General features: G+C 42.2%; 1 protein-coding gene across 3 annotated transcripts in view; it reads left to right on the plus strand.

The window, feature by feature from the left end:
• Nucleotides 1-15,575, plus strand: part of LOC139262966 (fibroblast growth factor receptor 4-like) — a 102,214-nt gene extending 86,639 nt beyond the window's left edge. For all 3 annotated transcript variants that reach the window (XM_070878358.1, XM_070878357.1, XM_070878359.1), the window contains exons 11-18: nucleotides 219-340; nucleotides 617-727; nucleotides 1,846-2,036; nucleotides 2,650-2,772; nucleotides 3,604-3,674; nucleotides 7,097-7,234; nucleotides 8,766-8,871; nucleotides 10,099-15,575. In XM_070878358.1, the coding sequence (XP_070734459.1) occupies nucleotides 219-340; nucleotides 617-727; nucleotides 1,846-2,036; nucleotides 2,650-2,772; nucleotides 3,604-3,674; nucleotides 7,097-7,234; nucleotides 8,766-8,871; nucleotides 10,099-10,257 (1,021 nt within the window). In that variant the 3' untranslated portion in view covers nucleotides 10,258-15,575. The remainder of the gene's footprint in view (nucleotides 1-218; nucleotides 341-616; nucleotides 728-1,845; nucleotides 2,037-2,649; nucleotides 2,773-3,603; nucleotides 3,675-7,096; nucleotides 7,235-8,765; nucleotides 8,872-10,098) is intronic.
• The last annotated feature ends 8,400 nt before the right edge of the window (nucleotides 15,576-23,975 follow it).

Raw genomic sequence — 23,975 nt, forward strand, 5'->3', positions numbered from 1 at the left:
GGGTCTGCTATTTTATCTCATATTAACTGCTGTCATCTGTATTTCAAAAAATGGAATGATTTTCCTGAAAACTTATCCAGAAGATTCATCATATAGAAAATAGTGCTTAGAGAATTCAGATGATCAGCCTTAAAGAAATGTAAACAATTCACAAGTGTGCTTTGTGTATACAGGTACCTCTGAACATTCAAAGAGTTTTATTGCTGTTTCTTTTCCAGATTGATACTGGGGAAACCCCTTGGAGAGGGTTGCTTTGGACAGGTGGTTAAAGCAGAGGCCTATGGGATTAATAAGGACAACCCAGACAAACCAGTTACCGTGGCGGTAAAATCATTGAAAGGTGAGTAAGAAGCAATTTCAATCTGAAACCTTGTAATCCAGGTTGTTCCTTTGTTGGGTCCAATCGGAAACATAATAGTCCAGTCAACTCTCTAACTGACCCCAGTCGATGAATTAATAATTCAACCCATTAATTAACCAAATAGAATATTCCAAATAACTCCAGGTGACTGCCCTCTGACTGATCACAGTTGGAAATGATAATAGTTTCTCTCAGTTGCTGAAATCAATCTGAAGTAAGCTGCTAAAATATAACTTTTAAAATTCTTATCTATAGATGATGCTACAGAAAAAGACCTGGCAGATCTTATCTCGGAGATGGAGATGATGAAGATGATGGATAAACACAAAAATATAATTAACTTGCTGGGTGCCTGCACACAGGATGGTGAGTGTGTGGTGGATATAGATACCTATGAACAGTAACATAATTTCATAACACTGTCAGTAATTTAACAAGTGCTAAGAAACCCAGGAGTGCAGTGTTACATGACACAGTATTGCACAACATACATTGTGTGGCGTACGCGCAAGGATATTAAAATTGAATAGTTTTATACATATACTAGTGTACACATAATTGTGTTACACAGATACAGAACTCAGGAATGCACAATGCAATATTTCACAAATACACACAATAGTAAGACATATATTGCAGCACCACACTTTGCAATATTGCACTCACAATGAAATACACATGACAGTATTGCTCTGATACACTTCAGTCCATCAGCGTACCCACCAGTACTATAGCAGTATCAATCAAATATACTGGATTCCGCTGATTGCCTATGAAAGGAGATTTTTCAGGCGCCATTGCTAGTGTGTTGGGCTTGTCACTTTAGCACAAGACTGGAAAACTTCCGCCAGCATTAAAAGCACTGGCCCATGCACCACTGTGCTGATCTCAGCTTGTGCAGCAGCCAGGCTCCAGAATCATCTTTTCTGCCCCTGGGCTAGAGAGATATTAAAAAATAAGCAAGAGTTTCCACTCCGAAATACCATCCAGTGATCCCCATTGAAAAGCGTGTATGTCTGCACTGAGAACAAAACTGAGCTTAGCTGTGATACCTTTCATGTTAGCCTGCTAAAATTTACCGTCTAAGCTTGTACGTGATTAATGGTCACTTTGATGAGGCACTGGAGAGGTGCTGATCCTAATATCACCCATAAACGCCACTACCTTCAGGAAAGGAGGGATCAGAAAATAATCACACATTACAATGCAGACTATTATATTACACAGTTATATGGGACTGTACACTTTTGCACAGTGCAGCACTATTTGATTATATTGCTCTTATAGTTTCCATGCAGTGCATGGTAACACAGTGGGTACAAGTTTATAAAGGCAGCTCATTCTGAGGACATCGCTTCTGTATCATGCTGGGTACAAGGTGCAAATGGGTAAATAAGTGAATTATAGTGCAAATGTCATGAAAGGTACAGAGCTGCTTCTGTTTGCTGAGAATTCAGTGTTTAAATCTGCTGTTCGTATCCTAGGTTTGCTGTATGTAATAGTAGAGTACGCAGCGAAAGGTAACTTACGGGAATACCTCAGAGCTCGGCGGCCACCTGGTATGGATTACAACTTTCAAATCACAAAGGTGCCTGAAGAACAGTTAACATTTAAAGATCTGGTGTCCAGTGCTTACCAAGTGGCACGGGGCATGGAATATTTGGCATCTAAAAAGGTAAGTCATCAACTAATTTAGCTTCTATGTGATATAACGGGACAGAGGCTTTGTAGGTAGCTTATTTGGATGAGGCCCAGGTGGATTGTTCATTTAACTTAGAGAGAGCTTGGGTATGTGCATTGGCCCCTTGGGATAGGTGAAAGGTCGTGTGAACTGAGCAATGTGGGAAGGGCACGGTCTGACTTTTCCCATGTTCTACGAGTAAGATGATGGTTTAAAAACAACATCCACCCTTCACAAGCAAAGAGGAGTGAGGCTCACATTACAGTGCCTTAGCAAGAGCAGCTATGAAGAGCAGTGACTAGATTTTTCAGGCTTGTCAGGTAGCCGTCCATCAGCAGGATTTTCAGCTGACTGCTTACTGAAGGAGAGCTGCTGCTCTGACATCTTAGGCACCCAGACTGCAAATAAGTGTCCAGTTGGGCAATGTGTTGAGCTATGTTAAAGAGTACTATCGCAAGTAGGCAATATACTATCTGTCCTTGTAACACTGCACTGTGTCTGATTTTCCCTGTGCTACTGTACTCCTTTATTTCCCATCACTTGAAAGCTTGTGCTGTGGTTCAGATATGTGAGTACAATATGTACATTGTTTTAATTCCTTCTACAGTGTATCCATCGTGACTTGGCAGCCAGGAATGTGCTGGTAACTGAAGACAATGTCATGAAAATTGCAGACTTTGGTCTGGCACGAGGTGTGAACAACATTGACTACTACAAAAAAACCACCAATGTAAGTAGCATGGTGCCCTGACAACCATAGATGGGGGCTGCACTTTCTCCAGAACTAAATAAGCACAAAATAATAATACTACTAAACAATGGGTTTACACCTACCCTGGCTAGTTTTGCTCATTCTTTAGAGAGGTAAGGAGGTGAACCCATTGAGAACTGAAATGAGGCAAACAGGTTTGGGATTTAACCAGGAAAGCCTGAGAATCAACTGGGGATTGAAAGGGCACTTGAATTGCTAAGGACTGAAAGAGTCAGACACTAAACCGTGTTTTAAGACTAAAACAAAAAAGCAGGGGTTATTTTGAGTACAAAATTAATAAACTTCAAGTGAGACAGGAAACAGGAAGAACATTCCCACTAAGTAGAGGATATATAGGATAGACTCAGTTAAACAGAAATCATATAGAGGCACCAATGATCTGAAAAGTAGTAAGTAAACTCATTTTGCAATGTTTTGCAAGCAGTCAGACCTAGCTGAGATTACCTCAGCAAACCAGCTCTAGGGTCTCTCAAGTCTGTGAGCATAAATGTAATTCTAATTATTTTAATAAAGTCACCATATTCTTGGGAAAACTGCAGGAGCGCTGCTCGCGCACCCAAATTTCAGGAAAGGAGTAAAGTAGCAAATAAAAATAGGTCTAGCGTTGTAGGTCTAACTAAGTAATGTGCTCTGGGCAGTTCCTGTGCAAATAGTTTATTGTATTGTTTGAAACCCCGATGCATGAGCCTATGGCTGACAGTTTGTCATGGATGCTAATGTGAAAGTACATTGAACTTGTCAAAATGGGATATTAGGCTCACTGGCGATGACTTTTATGTTTCATTCCAGGGTCGCTTACCAGTAAAGTGGATGGCGCCAGAGGCCTTGTTTGACAGAGTGTACACGCACCAGAGTGACGTGTAAGTACTGATCATGTTTAAGTGCTCTTAAGTATTGGATTCCCCTCGCTTAATCTGAGCAGGCTGCATTGAATGTAAGAAAGTTATGGCCTAGATGATTGACAGAAGCCTGCCAGTGCTCTGTCATTACACCCTGCACTGAATGGATTGACAAAGTTAGACATTCTGTCAAAATATTAACTTGCTTTTCTGATTGAAGCTCCTATTTAACTTTGGATATAATTTACTCTGGATGTGATAAACATTGTGGAATCCACTGTAATTGAAGGGACCATTTCAGGATACTGTATAGTGTGGGTGTAAGTGTTAAACATATAAGTCCTGCTGCCAGAGGGCAGGGCAGCTGGACTGCTATCTGTTTACTGCATACCTTCATCTGGCAGGATGATCTGAGCCACTTACCATCGACCTTATATCATCCAGGTGGAATAGTCTGAATAACCCATGCATGTCCCTATAGTGGGGACAGACAGACGATGTGGACTATTTGTTCTCTGTAATATTGTAGCGATGAAGACATCTGAGTCACTCACAACTGAAAGCAGAAGCGATGCCTGCACCTGAACAAATTATATCCACCCAAGCCACTGATTACTGAGCCGATGTTACCCAAAACATCTGAGCTCTCCAGTTAATACTACTTCTTCCTTTTTCTATTAAAAGTGAGATATAGCTCCACACACAAGCCTATTTATTAGACTCAATGGGCTGAATCATAGAATCATAGAAGTTTATGCGGAAGGAGGCCATTTTGGCCCATTGTGTCCGTGCCGGCCAACAAGAGGCTATCCAGCCTAATCTCACTTTCCAGCTCTAGGTCCGTAACCCTGCAGGTTACAGCACTTCAAGTGCGCATCCAAGTACTTTTAAATGTAGTGAGGGTTTCTGCCTCTACCACCCTTTCAGGCAGTGAGTTCCGGACCCCCACAACCCTCTGCATGAAGAAATGTCCCCTCAAATCCCATCTAAACCTTCTACCAATTACTTTAAATTTAAGCCCCCTGGTTGTTGACTCCTCTGCTAAGGGAAATAGGCCCCTGCTATCCACTATATTTAGGCCCCTCATAATTTTATATACCTCAATGAGGTCTCCCCTCAGTCTCCTCTGTTTCAGCCTATCCAACAAATCCAGCCTATCCAATCTGTCCTCATAAATAAGATTTTCCACTACCGGCAATATCCTCGTAAATCTCCTCTGTACCCTCTCCAGTGCAATCACATCCTTCCTGTAATGCGGTGACCAGAACTGCACGTAGTACTCCAGCTGTGGCCTAACCAGTGTTTTATACAGTTCAAGCATAACCCCCCTGCTCTTGTATTCTGTGCCTCGGCTAATAAAGGCAAATATTCCGTATGCTTTCTGAACCACCTTATCGACCTGGCCTGCTACCTTCAGGGATCTGTGGACATGCACTCCAAGATCCCATTATTCCTCGACACTTCTCAGTGTCCTACCATTTAATGTGTATTATCTTTCCTTGTTAACCCTCCCCAAATGCATTACCTCACACTTCTCTGGATTAAATTTCATTTGCCACTGTTCTGCCCACCTGACCAGTTGGTTGATATCTTCCTGCAGTCCGCAGCTTTCTTCTTCATTATCAATCACACAGCCGATTTTAGTATTATCTGCAAACTTCTTAACCATACCCCCTATATTGATGTATATCACAAAAAGGCTAGTACTGAGCCCTGCGGAACCCGACTGGAAACATCCTTCCAGGCACAAAAATACCCATCAACCATTACCCTTTGCTTCCTGCCTCTGAGCCAATTTTGGATCCAAGTTGCCACTTTGCCCTGGATCCCATGGGCTTTTACTTTCGTGACCAGTCTGCCATGTGGAACTTTAGCAAAAGCTTTTCTAAAATCCATATACACTACACCATATGCACTGCCCTCATCGACCCTCCTGGTTACCACCTTGAAAAATTCAATCAAGTTAGTCAGACACAACCTTCCCTTAACAAATCCGTACTGACTGTCCTTGATTAATCCGTGTCTTTTTAAGTGAAGATTTATCCTATCCTTCAGGATTTTTTCCAATAATTTTCCCACCACTGAGGTTAGGCTGACTGGCCTGTAATTACTCGATCTATCCCTTTCTCCCTTCTTAAACAAAGGAACTACATTAGCAGACCTCCAGTCCTCTGGCATCATACCTGAAGCCAGAGAGGATTGGAAAATGATGGTGAAAGCTTCTGCTATTTCCTCTTCTGCTTCGCTTAACAGCCTGGGATACAGTTGGGTTCAGGGATCCACGATGAGGCAAGTGGTTGTGAGCCTGGTGGATGAACTAGTAATGTGTAGTGTGAATGTTAAATCTTTACTAATAAACCAACTAGTTCTTAATGGCAATGTGTTGCTATGAATTCTTAAGCAAAGAACCCTTGAAGTAAATACATTTCAATACCAAACTAGGAAGAGCAATGGAATCCGAAGAGGCAGTTCATAAACTACTGAATGAATTGGATAGGATAACTGAGGAGAGCAATGACAGATGAAATTTAATGTAGACAAATATAAAGTGCTACACCTTGAATGTGTGGAAATAATTGAGGATGAAGCTGAAAGAGACCTAGGTCTAAGTGGGTTCAATGCTAAACATGTCCAACCAATGCTGAGCAGCAATGAACAAAGCCAATAGGACGTTGAACTACAATAACCAAAACAGTAGAATATAAGTCAGAGAAGGAAATGATCAAACTATAGAGTTAGACCTCACCTTGAGTATTGTATGCATTTCTGAACACCAAGAAACAAAAGAGACGGCCGAGTGCTAGAGACAGTGCAGTGAAGATCCACAAAGCTGATCTCCAGTGTCGCGGGTCTGAGATAAGGGAAAGACTCGAGAAATTTGGGCTTTATGGCCTGCAAAGGAGGCAACTGAAAGGTAATGTTATGTAACATGTTAAGGATATAAAAAACATTAACCCAGAATATTACTTTAAATTAAACTGTGGAAGTAGAACTGGACACAGGTTCCAACTAGAGAAGAGTACTTTTAGGACTTGCATCAAGATATTTTCTCAACATAAGGAATAAACTTCAAGATAGAGTAGTGGAAGCAAAACCCTGGAATCATTTAAGAAATAATTTGAATGCTACAATGGGGTGAATGATTGGATGAATCCAATTGGGACAATGGCCACCTTCACTATCTGTAATTATCTTGTGATCACGTGAAATAAATTAGGTTTGTTTTAGATTGCACTGAATTATGAACAGTGCAATTAATCCAGCTGTACTGTACTAAAATATTGTGCTTGATGCCATTCTCATAATTTTCATGAAAACATATTGTGGATCATTTGTAAATTTTCTCAATCACAATATGAATGACGACTCCCTTGAGTGTGCTTAAGTGATTAGACAACAGAATGATTGAACTGAGTCCTTGGTTTGTTCCTACCCCAATGCAGATGGTCATTTGGAGTCTTGATGTGGGAGATCTTCACACTTGGCGGCTCTCCATATCCAGGAATCCCTGTAGAGGAGCTCTTCAAGCTTCTCAAAGAGGGCCATCGAATGGACAAGCCTTCCAACTGTACACATGAGCTGTAAGTAACTCATCAGCATTACATTGGGTATATATATATATATATACACTTGCTAAACATTTCTTTACTTCTTTCAGGTATAAGCTTTTTAAAAAAAGGCAGATTCTGCCCTCCCAGCATCCTGGACAAAGGTCCTCCACCAACCTGATCCTGCCACACAGCACTGCCCCCCAGTCATTAAGATCCACGGCGTGGCCCTGGACAACATAGACCACTTTCCATACCTCGGGAGCCTATTATCAGCAAGGGCAGACATCGACGGCGAGGCTTAACACTGCCTCCAGTGCGCCAGCAGAGCCTTCGGCTGCCTGAGGAAGAGAGTGTTCGAAGAACAGGCCCTCAAATCTGGCACCAAGCTTATGGGGCTGCAGTGATACCCGCCCTCCTATATGGCTCAGAGACGTGGACCATATACAGTAGACACTTCAAATCGCTGGAGAAATACCACCAGCGTTGTCTCTGCAAGATCCTGCAAATCCCCTGGGAGGACAGATGCACCAACGCTAGCATCCTCGATCAGGCCAACATCCCCAGCATCGAAGCACTGACCACACTCGACCAGCTCGGTTGGGTGGGCCACATTATTCGCATGCCTGACACAAGACTCCCAAAGCAAGCACTCTACTCGGAACTCCTACATGGCAAGCGAGCCCCAGGTGGGCAGAGGAAATGTTTCAAGGACACCCTCAAAGCCTCCTTGATAAAATGCAACATCCCCACCGACACCTGGGAGTCCCTTGCCAAAGACCGCCCTAAGTGCATCCGGGAGGGCGCTGAGCACCTTGAGTCTCGTCGCCGAGAGCATGCAGAAAACAAGCGCAGGCAGCGGAAGGAGCGTGTGGCAAACCAGACTCCCCACCCACCCTTTCCTTCAATGACTGTCTGTCCCACCTGTGACAGAGACTGTCATTCCCGTATTGGACTGTTCAGTCACCTAAGAACTCACTTTTAGAGTGGAAGCAAGTCTTCCTCGATTTCGATGATGATGATGAATGCCGCTCCCCACTGAGAGTGTGAAATTGACTCTTAATGACAGAAAGAAGAGCAGGAAAAGTTGGCTTGTCTTGAACTTAGATATGAGTTTTTAATGATGTACCTTTGGTAGCATTGCTAAGGAACTGAGAACAGCTGAATATCTTCCAGTAGTTTGTACTTAATGGTGAATAACATTTGGTAGTTTCAATCAGAATTCCATTGCAACAAGATTCCCATGTTCTTTCAACATGTCGGGGCAATAGCTGTGGTCAGTTGAGGCACCTGAAGATGTAAAACCTAAACCCAACTAAATGTGCTGTACAGGGTTGGCAGAGGCACCTTCAGAAGGGGTAACTGTATGTGTCTTGGTATAATTGTGTGTGTCTTGACATGAGGATTTTGTTTGGACTGTTGAAGGGCATCTCATTGAATAGATCTCATGCAAAGTAATTCAAAATAACAAAGCAAGTCTGCTCTTGAAATGTTTGTGACGATATGTGTGATTTGTGTGAAACTATTGTCATTGGATCCTACAAATGATCTTTCTTTCTTTCAGGTATTTGCTGACGAGGGAGTGCTGGCATGCAGTGTCTTCCCAGAGACCAACATTCAAACAGTTGGTGGCAGAACTTGACAAGGTCTTAACTTCAATATCAGATGAGGTCAGTGCATCTACTATATCCTGTGCTGTCAAGTTTTCTCCCCTACACAGTTTTCTTCCTCTGTGTATCCTTACTGTACTGAAATCGAAACGCCTTGTACAGGCTACATGCAGTAAACCATTCTTTTCCCAAAAAATCTCAGAACTGGAACCCAATATTTCTATCAGACTGTTTCTCCTGGTATCACCAGGCATTTAAAACCCAAGCTTGGCATTACCCAATCTCTGTATCCTGATTTTATGTTGCCTTTTCTCTTGGACCTTGGTAGTGTTCTGCACAATGAGCCTTGGCCCTTCACCTTTGTTTCTGAATCGTAATAAAAGTAACTGCACTGGGATTAGGACAATGGAATTTCTTGGGGATCGGAAATCTGATCCCTTCCAAATATACCACGGACACAAAAATGAGTAGAGATTACTGATTCAATGATTAATCGTTCAACAGATGGGAATGATGTCATTCCAGTGATGATGAGTATTGTCGATGGCCCTGAGTTTGAAGTAGAACAAATAGTCACTGAAGTACAAGATAACCACTCAAAGAGCATCTTTTGTCATGATTCTCCTTAAGGTAGATGACAATGCTCTATGTGGTTAATGTCCATTTGATTACATCAACATTGGTGCAATCTATATAAATTGTAGCATAGGAAAAGGAAGTTTGAAGCAAAAATGTGTTTTTTATTCCTATTTTTGATGAATTTATGTGCCCAACAAGGTGAAAGAAGCTCATAATATGGAATGCAAAACTCCTGTGTCTGGTACATAATGAATAAAATGTTTCACCAAAGTACCTTGAGCCCAACTTCAAAAGAGCACTTTACACCAGTATAATAGTTCCATTTCCTTCACTAGCTGTTTTAGCAGTCTTGAAGCGGTGTTGCCAATTTAGTGCAAATTTTAACTTAATTTTGGTAGTTGTGTGTTGAGAATTAGAACCTATTCAAAACCGGATTAAATTTGCCCAAACTCATTTCATTATGACATTAGATGAGGAAACTTTAATTCTATCTGTCTGCACTGGATAGGAACCCACGCCTGAGATGTAAAAAGACAGTGTAATAACCAACTGCAACACCTAGTTCCCTTATTACAGAGGAAACTTCCATCCCAGCTAAGTTATGTAAAAGTCCAATGATAAATTTGTTCTTAATTAATACTATATTTTGTAATTGATTGTGATGCTTCTCAGATGAAGTAAGTGTGTCTGAACTTTCTCCCTCAACAGTATTTGGACCTCTCGACTCCTTTTGAGCAGTATTCTCCCTCGTGCGAAGACAGCAACAGCACATGCTCATCTAATGACTCTGTCTTTGCCCACGAGCCTTTGTCTGATGACCCTTGCTTACTCAACTACCACGACTGTAACACTCGAATCAGGACTTGAGAGAAATGTCATGCTGGAACTGTTGCTCAATATTGTTAATTTCCCCTCTAATTTACCATGGCGGTACTTTGGGGACAGTCCAAAACTGGATAGAGACTGAATTTCCTTGAGATCTGCTTCTTCCTGAAAGATATGAAATATCTTTCTGCAGAGGAAAATCCCTTTGCACAGCATGGCTGTGTAAAACCATTAAGGTCTTTATTGATTCTGCCATCAAAATTCTTGCCATTTGAGATTGATGATTTTTGACAATGAAAGCCAAAGTTGAATGGAGAGAAGCTCTGTGTATTCAGGCATGGGGCATCAACAGAGTTCCCTATCAATGGAGTTCTGTGCTTAACCCTTTATGATGATCATAATGATTTTGAGCTTTGCTTCGAGGCACGAATAAAGGACCTGCTGCATCACAGCACGATGACAGGCAGTGAAGGAGCATCAACCCCCAGCTACACCAGAGACCATTAAAGAATTTACCAAGATAGAAATCCACCTAGACTAGAAGAATCTGAAAAGCAACTAAGATCAAAGGATGGCCACTTGTGAAGAGTCAACCAGTGAATAAAGTAGATTTACCATACTGAAATCTTACCGCATGGTTCAACCTTTATTGTGATTCATCGCAAACTTCAACGATTGGAACAGATCAAATGAAAGTGTGTTAGCATGAACTTCCTGGACTAACATTCCAACAACGACATGATTAATAACACTGCCCAGTACACTCAATGCCCAATGAGATCACATCATTTAGCATCACAGATTTAACAGGAAGAGTTCAATTTTGCTCCCACTCATTGCTGCAAAGCTATTGAGTTGATGCAGTGGTTTAGATAACAATTTCACCTGGCCCTGATGGCATGTTCCTGTCGGCTATTCCTGGCCCACCTTGAAAGGATGATCCTACCACAACAAACCACATAGTGATGTGCCAGTTCTGGAGTATATGGAATCTTAAGGATATAATAGTTCACTATCCCATTTTAAAGAGCAAATATCCTTGTAAGCAAATAGCTATAAAAATAATTGTGATATAATTCTAATTTCTGCCAGCCATACAGAGCCGGTAGTGCAAGATTCGGGTATTTTCAGGGCTGGCTGTTTTCTTGGAACAGCCTGCTCTGAAGAACCAGTGACCGAGCTCATCACAAATGTCCATGGGAACATTTGTGTGTTTAGTTCATGTTTAATTGTTTTTTAAATGTTTAATTTCAAAAATAATAGATTTGAAGCTCCAGACATGATTGGCGACATAATGACATAATCATTTATCCAATTGCATCGCTGTATTCACCTTTGCCTATAAACACAGCAACTAGTCTCACAAGAGCCATTACCATAGCAACCCTCCTTTATAGAACATTGAATAAATTTTTCTGTGTGACTAGAACAGTCTGGGAACATCTGGTACAGCTGCTTGTAGCAGTACTTATCCAGATAATCATCAGTTTACTGTTTTAAATCTTGCAGAAAACTGTAAAATAGAAAAATATTTGTATCTGAAACTTTTCTTTAAGTGCCATGTCCAAACTTATTGGCAGTCATACTTCCTTTTCTGGTTATTAGTGTCAATATTTTTGTGGTCTAGAATTATTTACAGTAACTGTTGGAGACATCTGTGGAAAAAAACATTCAGATTTTATGTTTTTTTCTTAAGAGTAAGACTCCCTGTTTTTTTTTTGTTATTTGCCCATCCCCTGATCTCTTATACCACACATAAATGGTTGCTGAGAGGAGTGAGAACAACCAGTTCCCAGGGCGTGAAAGTATGAGTAGCTTTCACGACAATTTTACCTTTCTCCTCCTGCGGGAGCCCCCTGAATTTTGCTCCACACACTGAGGCAGCTCAAATCTGGGGAAGTGGGGATTGGGAGGGAGAGAAATTGCAATATCGAATCCATATCCCACTGGTCCAGAGGCAAATGCTCCAATATGCTCCGGCTGAAAAGTTTTCCTTCTTTGGCATTCTGAGAGACAGTGGGATGCAGGAATGTTGATAGACGGCCTGTATCAGGAATACTGTCTCTTCAGGGAGCATCACCACTACAGTAATCAGGCTGCCAGTGGCTGTTGCCAAGGTAGAGACGACGAGAAAAAAAACAGTGCTTCTGATAGGATGCTAACCTGCTGCTGTTTCTCAAGTTCATGTATTATTTTAAAGTCTAGTCATTGATGTGTCAAAACTCGGTGACTGATGAGAAGTTAGCTTTGCTGCAGTATTTGTAAATAGGATGCCATCCGATGAGGTAAGAATGAGACTTTAGCATTATGGGTACAAATATGACCTCAGAACCCTTGACCATGTGATCAACAGAGTCACCACACAATGCCTGAACTGTCCTGTCCTCTTCTATCAATCACATTTCTTGTAAATAAGATTGAATTGAATGTAGTTGTACAGCGTGTCTTACATTGGCATTTTATTGCAAACAAATTGTTGCCTTTTTATAAATTATTTTTTCATAAACTAGTACTACAATGAAGGTGCCTTTCTTCAACAATACTGTTGAAGAGTTCTGGGATTTACTGTTGGCAGGGCAGGGATTTACAATAATTGTGCATTTTATTGTGCGCAATTTTACCAACAGTCAAAACAGGGCTGAAGCACAAGACTGAAAGCTTCTTGCCTCTGTCCATTACGTTGCTGAAGGTTCCTCAATTTCTGGATGACAGACGTCTCAGTATCAACAACACTTGGTGTAAAATTGAATGCTGGTTCTTTCCCTTTCCCTTTGTTTTGTTATTTCTCTCGGTGCTGCTTGCTGCCTCAAAGCCAGCTTAAAGTGAGGTGATAAGGAATGGATCTGTACTTAAAGTCAGGACTGGTATAAAACAAAATAAAGAAGATGAGACAGCATTCCTGTACATGTTCCACCTTGAGCAGGTAGGACTGCAATCCACCCATAAGAAGCAGGACTACCTGCTTGCATGTCTTACCCCTAAGTTAGTGGGGCTGTGTGTCATCGCAGTGTAGGCAGGATGCTGATTGAGAATTAAACTAAAAGTGCAATGATCATCCAGTTTCTGGTTTATTACTGCCTGATTACATCCTGACATTCATATTGATAGTTACCGGTAAAGGACCATCAGTGTCACTGATGGCACAAAGAAGAATGGCTGCTTACATTTCCCCACCTTTTATAGAAACCAACTCATTTTAGTCGCCTCTTTACCACTCCCCAAAATTTTCATTTCTTATTCCTTGCTAATTTTCTCCTCTTCCCTCATCCACTCTCTTGAAATTGGCTCAGCTACTGAATGGACAAACTTGCTGAGCCGTGTAAAGTAGGGATTGAACCTGACGTACATCTCTCAGTTACTGATTAGATAGATTCACTGAGGCTTTTTCCAGTCTTTTCAATAGGAGATTCATGGTTTTGTTGTCCTAAATTGGGATTTTTTTTCTTCTCCAAGAACAGTACAGGGTAAAGGCAAAACCCAATGAGCAGATGGTCATTAAGGTATTGAATAGTATTGGTTTACTAGCTGTGAAGTATTTTCTTTTATTCTTCCTCAAATCTTGGCTTTTTGCCTAGTTCAAAGCCTAAACAGAATTAATGGGAAAGCTCCATGAAAACCATGTTGTAAACCATGAAGGATTTTCATATGAGCCATTACCTCACGTAGAAATTTGAAATGGCATTAAACTAGAAAGTGAAGGGCCTTCATGCTAGACAATCCATCAGGTTTCCAAAACACATCTGGTTGGGACTGGTACATGCTACTATGCCCTGGTCTTACCGAGGCTGTTACCAGCCAGTTACTGTGTTCTGGTGTTACCACGGCTGGTGCCAGCCAGTTATTGTGTTCTGGTGCTACCGAGGCTGTTACCAGCCAGTTACTATCTTCTGGTGTTGCTGCGGCTGGTGCCAGCCAGTTACTGAGTCACGTTGTTGTTGTGACAATGCCAACAACATTTTGGAAATTGTAACACGATGCACTGGGAGGAAAGAATCAGCAGTTCAAGAAATATTGTCATTAATGAACTTATATTTTTGTACTACCTTGAATGGAGTCTATCATTGCAGGCTGATTGTATTAAAATAGCAATCTTTATATTAGATTAATAATTTTGTCAGTAATATTGTTTAAGTATTAATCAAATATATTGTAAGTAACTTGTACACAAGAATACTTCTACAATTCTTTTGTGACTGTCCGTACATTTTTTAAAGCTCATAGCGGGGTTTTACAGCTTGTCTGGGTGGTCTTGTTTGTAATTCTACCGTACAACAGAGCAGAGAATTATTTAGAATCACTGGCCTCAACATTGTGAACTCTGATATCAAACAGATTGTGAATGTGCGTAACACTTAATTTAAGTGGGATCTATATACAACCAACCTATTTTATGTCACATGTGCACATACCACATTTTCCCATGTCACTGATATATACAAACACAATGCCCTTGTCTCTCTCAGATGCCTACATACTCAACACTAATGCTCTGTCTCACACACATCCATGGTGACACCCTCTTATCATATACAGCACTGTTCCTTTGTCATACATACATGCCCTTGTGCTCACATGCACACATTCAAACAACACAATATCCTTGCCTCAAATATGCATAAGAACTATGCATCGCACAGACGCATAGTATTTATTCCTTGTCACAGCAGTAACAACAGCTGTTTTCAAACTCTATGGTGTTGGGCTGAGCCCCGGGGTATCTGTCACTCGAATCTCCTTGCTGCTATTGCCAGGTTGAGTCCTTGAGACAGCTAGATCACCAGCTGGAATATTGTGCAATGTCAGTAGGATATTCCACCAGGGGCAGGGTGAAGGAGGCTGATTGCCCAGCTACAATTTGATGAAGAAAACCAGAAATGGGAATTTCTCCCAACTGGAACATTTTAACCCAAAGTCGGTGAGTTAACTCATTGATGAGAACATTCCAGAAAATGAGTAACTTTTCAATCAACTTGTAAAATTAAAATGTGTTTTTACAATTCACAAAATTACATTTAATTTATTGATTTTTATGAAAGAAATTATATATTCTAGTTGAAATGTTTGAAGGCCTCGTCTTTCCTAAGATTGTATTGGAAGATGTTTGAAGGCCGCACCACAGCAGCAACCTGTCATTTGCTGTTTTTTCAGAGTTACATAGATAATTGAAATCAATTAGAGCCAATTAAGTAATTCCTGCCTTTTTCAACATTGATTTAATCTGTGGAAAATTTCCTCGTTTATCCTGTTTTATGTAAAAAGTCATTGAACCAGACTGACCTAGTGAACCCTGTCTGTGTACCTCATGTATTCAATAATAAACTGTCCAGTTTTAGGGCCAAATAAAGACATTTAAGATGAAATCAGCTTTGTAATGTTTGTTTCTTCCTGTGCAGTAACAATCCCAGTTTAGCAGAAAGGGAAGGTGCTGTAAAGGTAACAACAGCTTGCATTTATATAGTACCTTTAAAGTAAATAAAACATCCCAAGACGTTTCACAGAGAAAATAATTAAATGGATACAGAGCTAGTGAAGCTACTATTAAGAGGGATGACTAAATGCTTGATGGGTTTTCTGGTTGGTCTCGAAAGAAAAATGGTAGAACGATTTAGGGAGAGAATTTGAGAATGTGGGGCTGAAAGCAGGGCTGCCAGTGGGCAACATCCACTACTCTAGGGTCAGCCTGGAGAGTAAAGATAATCCCAGGCTCCAGTCACACAGAATGGTGCTCAGGACTTTAGTTATTGCCATACCAGTGTTGTCGGAGGGACAGAAACCGGATGGGAGAGACCCAAACAGAGATTTGTAGGAAAGACAGGCACAGATCTAGGAATTTGGAGAGGACAGCGAGGTTAGAGATGTGAATGCAAAGAGATGTGATTGCAAAGTCAGAGGAATTGAGATTAAGTTCTTTTGAGGAAGGGGTAATGACAGTAAATTTGAAAGGGAAGAAAGCAGTACCTGAGGAGAAGGAACCATTTACAATGTCAACTACTATGGAGGCCAGGAAGGAATGTTGTGTAGTCAGTGATTTAGTGGGAATGGGGTTGAAGGAGCAGGAGGTGGGTCTCTAGGATGAAATGAGCTTGGAGAGATTGTGGAGGAGATGGGAGAGAAACTAGAGAGAGAAGGGGCTCAGCGTTATTGTAGGATGAGGGCTGAGGGAGGTTTGCTGTGGTGGGTAAAGTGGGGAAGCAGCAGAGATAGCTGAACAGAGGTCTTTTATCTTGGTGAGAAGAAATCGATGAGCTCATTGGTTAAGGTAAGAGTGGAGGAAACAGGAGGAGGGGTTTAAGGAGGCAGTTGTAGCGAAGAAAAGGAGCCTGGGGTTACCGAGATGGGTAGATGGAGAGTTAAAACGCCTGGATTACGTATCTGTTCTGCTGATGCTGGGAGCTGACGGATTCTAATTTTAAACTACGCAAGTGAGCAGGAGGCAAGGACACCAGTACGAAGCTGACAAGGTCCTATTTTACATATGCATATTGGGTTCCGGTGATGTAATCGGGACCTGACTGCAATTTTAACTCAGCGGCCAGAGTAGGAGCTGCAGTGTTTCCCACCAGTTTAAGACAGTGGAGAAGAGGATCTGTCCCGAAAACGCTCAAAAGGTTAAGTTTTAAAACGCTTTTTAACTTTCCCTGTGGGGCCTAGAGGAGTACCCCACAAGGAAAGTTTAAGCCTCCCCTGCTGTGGACTTGCTACCTCCCTTCCTAATTGTGACACCCCAGCGCAACAATCCCAGCAGCTGATCCTGCCACTGAACTGGTCTTGGCAGGCTGCCTGTGGAGTGGATGATTTCCCGCCGACTTTGCCGCCACATTTCTGGAGTAGAGGGTGAGTTTCTGGCTCACCTACACAAAACTGGCCTGGAATTAAAATTGGGCTTTAGTTTTATCATGAAAACACACAAATGATTGCAGCAGTTCTCTACTGAGGTTCTACGTGAAAAATATTTTGGCATTCTAAAAGCTTAGTAGGTATAGGGCCAATGTGCCCTCTTATTTTATTTTGGGTGCGCGGCCCATTCAAACTTCCGTGCATGCGCGGGTCTTCCATTCGAAAGCCAGTGATCGCGGTGCCTGCGCGAGACCTCCAGATTGTTGCACGACTGTGCAGCTTAACAGAATCATTGTATAGGGCTGCAGCAATTTCACTTGAGAAAGGTCATAGGATGTCTGGTATGGGAGATGGAAAAATGTTGCAGTGGTGTAACAATGGACTATTCTTCTGAAGCTGGTGCCGAGATACGCTGTTGGAGTAGAGTGGAGGGAGCTTTACTCTGCATCTAACTCTAGGTGCTCAAAATGGAAAGTGTTCCATGCTCCAGCACAAACATCCCTCACCTTGATGAGTGCAAAAGCTAAAGTTAAATAATAGTATTATCTGAGACAAAATAGTGGCAAGCCAGAAAAGCAAACATTCATGTTCCTTGCACTTTGTAGATTTTATAGAATAATTTGAAAGTATACAAAGTTATAAAAAAATATTTTTATATGACATTTGAGGCTAGGTATATATTCCTGTTGAATGTTGTCTTCTATGGAGATATCCTGGTGACCCCATGCCCTTTAACCTAAGGTGTAAAGGGGCCTTTGGCAGAGTTTTCAATTCAAGGAATGGCAGACTCCAGAAATCACGTATTGGAGTTGCTGTACTTGCTGCTGATCGGCACGCTTGTTTCTGCTAATTTTGTGATGTGGTTTGTGTTGGATTGTGCTAAATTTATTTTGTGAGACTCATGACGTAATTCGATCTTCATCGTTCCACCATTGGCAGTCAAGCTTTTGGTTAACTGTTCTAATATTGATTTGGGTAGCTCGGTGTCAAAGTGTGTTTGATAACCCTCCTCTGAAGAATTTTAGGAGGTTTTACTATGTTAACGGTGCTATATAAATTGCAAGTTGTGTGTATACATGACACCATTGCAAACCTTTAAGTATGATTTTTTTTTTTTAACGGGTCAATATTCCAGTATAGCAGAAGTAACAATGGCATTTAAAATTGGCTTTTTTCTTCTGCGTTAAGCCAAGCAATAAGTAAGCCAAAAGATGCTTACTTATTTGCACATTTAAACAGGTTGCCATCAGTAACAATCCTTCCATTTTCTCAAGTTCTGAAGAATAATGGTTTGCTAGAGGAAAATGTGATAGGACTTGGTTGTGTATACAGTCAGAATAATTATCAAGGCTGACAGAACAACATTCAACAAATCCTATATGTACTTTTTCTCCTTCACCCACCTGGACATGCACTAATCAATAATGTTCAAAGTTAAACAGCCCCCTCTGTGTTTTACTCTTGTCCTGTAAACAAGGACATCAAAGTCAGTGGTTATCAGACTTGCTCAGGGTCCCAGAACAGTTTGGTAGTCTGTAACTCCAGTGCCATAAGTTTTTGTGAAAGCAGGGCTTAGGTCTTCATTCCTTTATCACTAACTGGCATGTGGCCATTTGATTAATTGTCGCAGTGCAGTGATACAGGGTGGCTCCGTTGCTGATAACCTTTATTCTGGTGTTATTGTTTGTGGTGATTCTTTGCTGCCCTATCTGGAGCAGATCACAGATAAGATACAGTCTGACATCACTGTTTCTAAGATTATTTGTCTCTGTTAGAAACAATGTCAGAAAACGAGCACAGCTGGCTCAGCTCTGTGTCCAGTTTTGGATAACTTGCAACTTCCTCTAGTTAAATATGAATAAAACCAAAGTCATCGTCTTTGGCACCTGCTACAAACTCTGCACCCTTGTCACCATTTCTATCCCCTGAACTGGCCATTGTCTCAAGATAAACCAGATTGTTTGCAATCTTCGTATCCTATTCGACCCTGAGCTAGGCTTCTGACCCATATCCTCTTCATCACAAAGAAAGCTACTTGCATCTCCACAATATCACCTGCCTTCACCCCGCCATCAGCTTGTCCATGGCTGAAACCCTCAGCCCTGCCTTTGTCACCTCCAGACTGGAATAATCTAACATTCTCTGATCTGGCCACCTCCCATCTTCTACCCTGTGTAAGTTTCAGTCCATCCAAATCTCTATTGCCCATATTCTCTCCTGCATTAAGTCCCGCTCACCTAACTCCCCTGTCTTCACTGACTTATATTAGCTCCTGGTTCCCAATGCCTCCAATTCAAAATTCTCATACTTATGTTTGTACCCTGTAATGGTCTCATCCTCCCTATTTCTGTAACCTCCTCCAGCCCTACAAGACCCCCTGTCCACTGAACTCTCTGTTTGTCGGACTCCAGTCTTGTGGACACACCTCTCCCTTTTCCCCACCATTGGCAGCCGTGCCTTCAGCCACCTGGGCCCATATATTGGAATTCTCCACCTAAGCCTCTCCACTTCCCTCTCCTTTAAGACCCTCCTTAAAGCTCACCTCTCTGACCAAATTTTTGGTTAGCCCTTCTAATATCTCCTTTAGCTTGGCACCCATTTATTTCTGATGACACATCTGTGCAGCAGCTTGGGACATTTTTTGCTTGTAATCAGCATCATTGTCATTTCCTGTGTGGGATAATGTTACTTTACAATTGCTACTAGTTGCAATTCATCGTGATCGGGGCCAAGGAGAGGCGAGGGTTCGGGACCCAGGAAGGCAAAGGCCCAGGGGCAGCATGGGCCAGCCCACACTGCAATCTATGGATAGTGCGGCAGACTTTGGTCTCCAGTCATCTTGGTTAATCCTTGCCGCTGGATCAAGACCTAGCTCCGTCAAGCCCGTGTGGTGGCTGGTGTGCAACGGTCGCCCCACGTTAAAAGAATCCATGCACAGGAATCTTCCAGCCTTCAGAATGTAGTTCTGGACCTAGAATGCCAGGTCCCTCATTGAAACACCTGTGATCTCATCCCTTTTTGGTCATCCTCAATAGCAGGGACTGCCTATTACTAAAACTAATACTAATACTACTACTGGTTGCAATGTTAGCACAGTCAATAATCCAAGACTTGGGGGATCTTTTTAATCTAACCTGTCCAGTGGGAGACTGAAATAAAAACAGAAAATACTGAAAATACTCAGCAGGTCAGGCAGCATACAAACATAGAAACATAGAAAATATGTGCAGGAGTAGGCCATTCGGCCCTTCGAACCTGCACCGCCATTCAATGAGTTCATGGCTGAACATGCAACTTCAATACCCCATTCCTGCTTTCTCACCATATCCCTTGATCCCCCTAGTAGTAAGGACTACATCTAACTCCTTTTTGCATATATTTAGTGAATTGGCCTCAACAACTTTCTGTGGTACAGAATTCCACAGGTTCACCACTCTGGGTGAAGACGTTTCTCCTCATCTCGGTCCTAAATAGCTTACCTCTTATCCTTAGACTGTGAACCCTGGTTCTGGACTTCCCCAGCATTGGGAACATTCTTCCTGCAGCTAACCTGTCTAAACCCATCAGAATTTTAAACGTTTCAATGAGATCCCCTCTCATTCTTCTGAACTCCAGTGAATACAAGCCTAGTTGATCCAGTCTTTCCTGCTATGTCAGTCCCACCATCCTGGGAATCAGTCTGGTGAACCTCCGCTGCACTCCCTCAATAGCAAGAATGTCCTTCCTCAAGTTAGGAGACCAAAACTGTACACAATACTCCAGGTGTGGCCTCACCAAGGTCCTGTACAACTGTAGTAACACCTCCCTGCCCCTGTACTCAAATCCTCTCGCTATGAAGGCCAACATGTCATTTGCTTTCTTAACCGCCTGCTGTACCTGCATGCCAACCTTCAATGACTGATGTACCATGACACCCAGGTCTCGTTGCACCTCCCCTTTTCCTAATCTGTCACCATTCAGATAATAGTCTGTCTCTCTGTTATTGCCACCAAAGTGGATAACCTCACATTTATCCACATTATACTTCATCTGCCATGCATTTGTCCACTCACCTAACCTATCCAAGTCACTCTGCAGCCTCATAGCATCCTCCTCGCAGCTCACACTGCCACCCAACTTAGTGTCATCCGCAAATTTGGAGATACTACATTTAATTCCCTCGTCTAAATCATTAATGTGCAATGTAAACAGCTGGGGCCCCAGCACAGAACCTTGCGGTACCCCACTAGTCACTGCCTCCCATTCTGAAAAGTACCCATTTACTCCTACTCTTTGCTTCCTGTCTGACAACCAGTTCTCAATCCATGTCAGCACACTACCCCCAATCCCATGTGCTTTAACTTTGCACATTAATCTCTTGTGTGAGACTTTGTCGAAAGCCTTCTGAACGTCCAAATACACCACATCAACTGGTTCTCCCTTGTCCACTCTACTGGAAACATCCTCAAGAAATTCCAGAAGATTTGCCAAGCATGATTTCCCTTTCACAAATCAATGCTGACTTGGATCTATCATGTCATCTTTTTCCAAATGCACTGCTATGACATCCTTAATAATTGATTCCATCATTTTACCCATGACCGATGTCAGGCTGACCGGTCTATAATTCCCTGTTTTCACTCTCCCTCCTTTTTTAAAAAGTGGGGTTACATTGGCTACCCTCCACTCCATATGAACTGATCCAGAGTCTATGGAATGTTGGAAAATGACTGCCAATGCATCCGCTATTTCCAAGGCCACCTCCTTAAGTACTCTGGGATGCAGTCCATCAGGCCCTGGGGATTTATCGGCCTTCAATCCCATCAATTTCCCCAACACAATTTCCCGACTAATAAGGATTTCCCTCAGTTCCTCCTTCTTACTAGACCCTCTGACCCCTTTTATATCCGAAAGGTTGTTTATATGCTCCTTAGTGAATACCGAACCAAAGTACTTGTTCACTTAGTCTGCCATTTCTTTGTTTCCCGTTATGACTTCCCCTGATTCTGACTGCAGGGGACCTATGTTTGTCTTCACTAACCTTTTTCTCTTTACATATCTATAGAAGCTTTTAATGTTCCCTGCAAGCTTCCTCTCGTACTCTATTTTCCCTGCCCTAATCAAACCCTTTGTCCTCCTCTGCTGAGTTCTAAATTTCTCCCAGTCCCTGGGTTCGCTGCTATTTCTGGCCAATTTGTATGCCACTTCCTTGGCTTTAATACTATCCCTGATTTCCCTTGATAGCCACGGTTGAGCCACTTTCTCTTTTTTATATTTACGCCAGACAGGGATGTACAATTGTTGTAGTTCATCCATGCAGTCTCTAACTGTCTGCCATTGCCCATCCACTGTCAACCTCTTAAGTATCACTCGGCAATCTATCCTAGCCAATTCACACCTCATACCTTCAAAGTTACCCTTCTTTAAGTTCTGGACCATGGTCTCTGAATTAACCGTTTCATTCTCCATCCTAATGTAGAATTCCACCATATTATGGTCACTCTTCCCCAAGGGGCCTCGCACAATGAGATTGCTAATTAATCCTCTCTCATTACACAACACCCAGTCTAAGATGGCCTCCCCCCTAGTTGGTTCCTCGACATATTGGTGTAGAAAATCATCCCTTATGCACTCCAGGAAATCCTCCTCCACCGTATTGCTTCCAGTTTGGTTAGCCCAATCTCTCTGCATATTAAAGTCACCCATGATAACTGCTGCACCTTTATTGCATGCACCCCTAATTTCCTGTTTGATGCCCTCCCCAACATCACTACTACTGTTTGGAGGTCTGTACACAACTCCCACTAACGTTTTTTGCCCTTTGGTGTTCTGCAGCTCTACCCATATAAATTCCACATCATCCAAGCTAATGTCCTTCCTAACTATTGCATTAATTTCCTCTTAAACCAGCAATGCTACCCCACCTCCTTTTCCTTTTATTCTATCATTCCTGAATGTTGAATACCCCTGGATGTTGAGTTCCCAGCCCTGATCATCCTGGAGCCATGTCTCTGTAATCCCAATCACATCATATCTGTTAACATCTATTTGCACAGTTAATTCATCCACCTTATTACGGATACTCCTTGCATTAAGACACAAAGCCTTCAGGCTTGTTTTTTTAACACCCTTTGTCCTTTAAGAATTATGATGCAGTGTGGCCCTTTTTGTTTCTTGCCTTTGTTTACTCGGCCTTCCACTATTGCTTTTTACCTTTCTACCATCTGTTTCTGACTCCATATTACTTCGCCCTGTCTCGCTGCATAGGTTCCCATCCCCCTGCCATATTAGTTTAAACACTCCCGAACTGCATTAGCAAATGTTACCCCCAGGACATCAGTTCCAGTCCTGCCCAAGTGCAGACTGTCCCTTTTGTACAGGTTCCACTTCCCCCAGAACTGGTTCCAATTTCCCAGGAATTTGAATCCCTCCCTCTTGCACCACTGCTCAAGCCACGTATTTATTCTAACTCTCCTGCTTCCTCTACTCTGATTAGCATGTGGCACTGGTAGCAATCCAGAGATTACTACCTTTGAGGTCCTACTTTTTAATTTAACTCCTAGCTCCCTAAATTCAGCTTGTAGGACCTCTTCCCGCTTCTTACCTATATCGTTGGTACCTACATGTACCACGACAACTGGCTGTTCACCCTCCCTCTCCAGAATACTCTGCAGCCGCTCAGAGACATCCTTGTCCCTTGCACCAGGGAGGCAACATATGATCCTGGAGTCTTGGTTGTGGCTGCAGAAACTCCTATCTATTCCTCTTACAATAGAGTCCCCTATCAATTGCTCGCCCACTGTTTTTCATAGAAACATAGAAACATAGAAAATAGGTGCAGGAGTAGGCCATTCGGCCCTTCTAGCCTGCACCGCCATTCAATGAGTTCATGGCTGAACAAGCAACTTCAGTACCCCATTCCTGCTTTCTCACCATACCCCTTG

This window comes from Pristiophorus japonicus, chromosome 4 (genome assembly GCF_044704955.1).
Source record: "Pristiophorus japonicus isolate sPriJap1 chromosome 4, sPriJap1.hap1, whole genome shotgun sequence".
Classification (NCBI taxonomy): Eukaryota; Metazoa; Chordata; class Chondrichthyes; family Pristiophoridae; genus Pristiophorus; species Pristiophorus japonicus.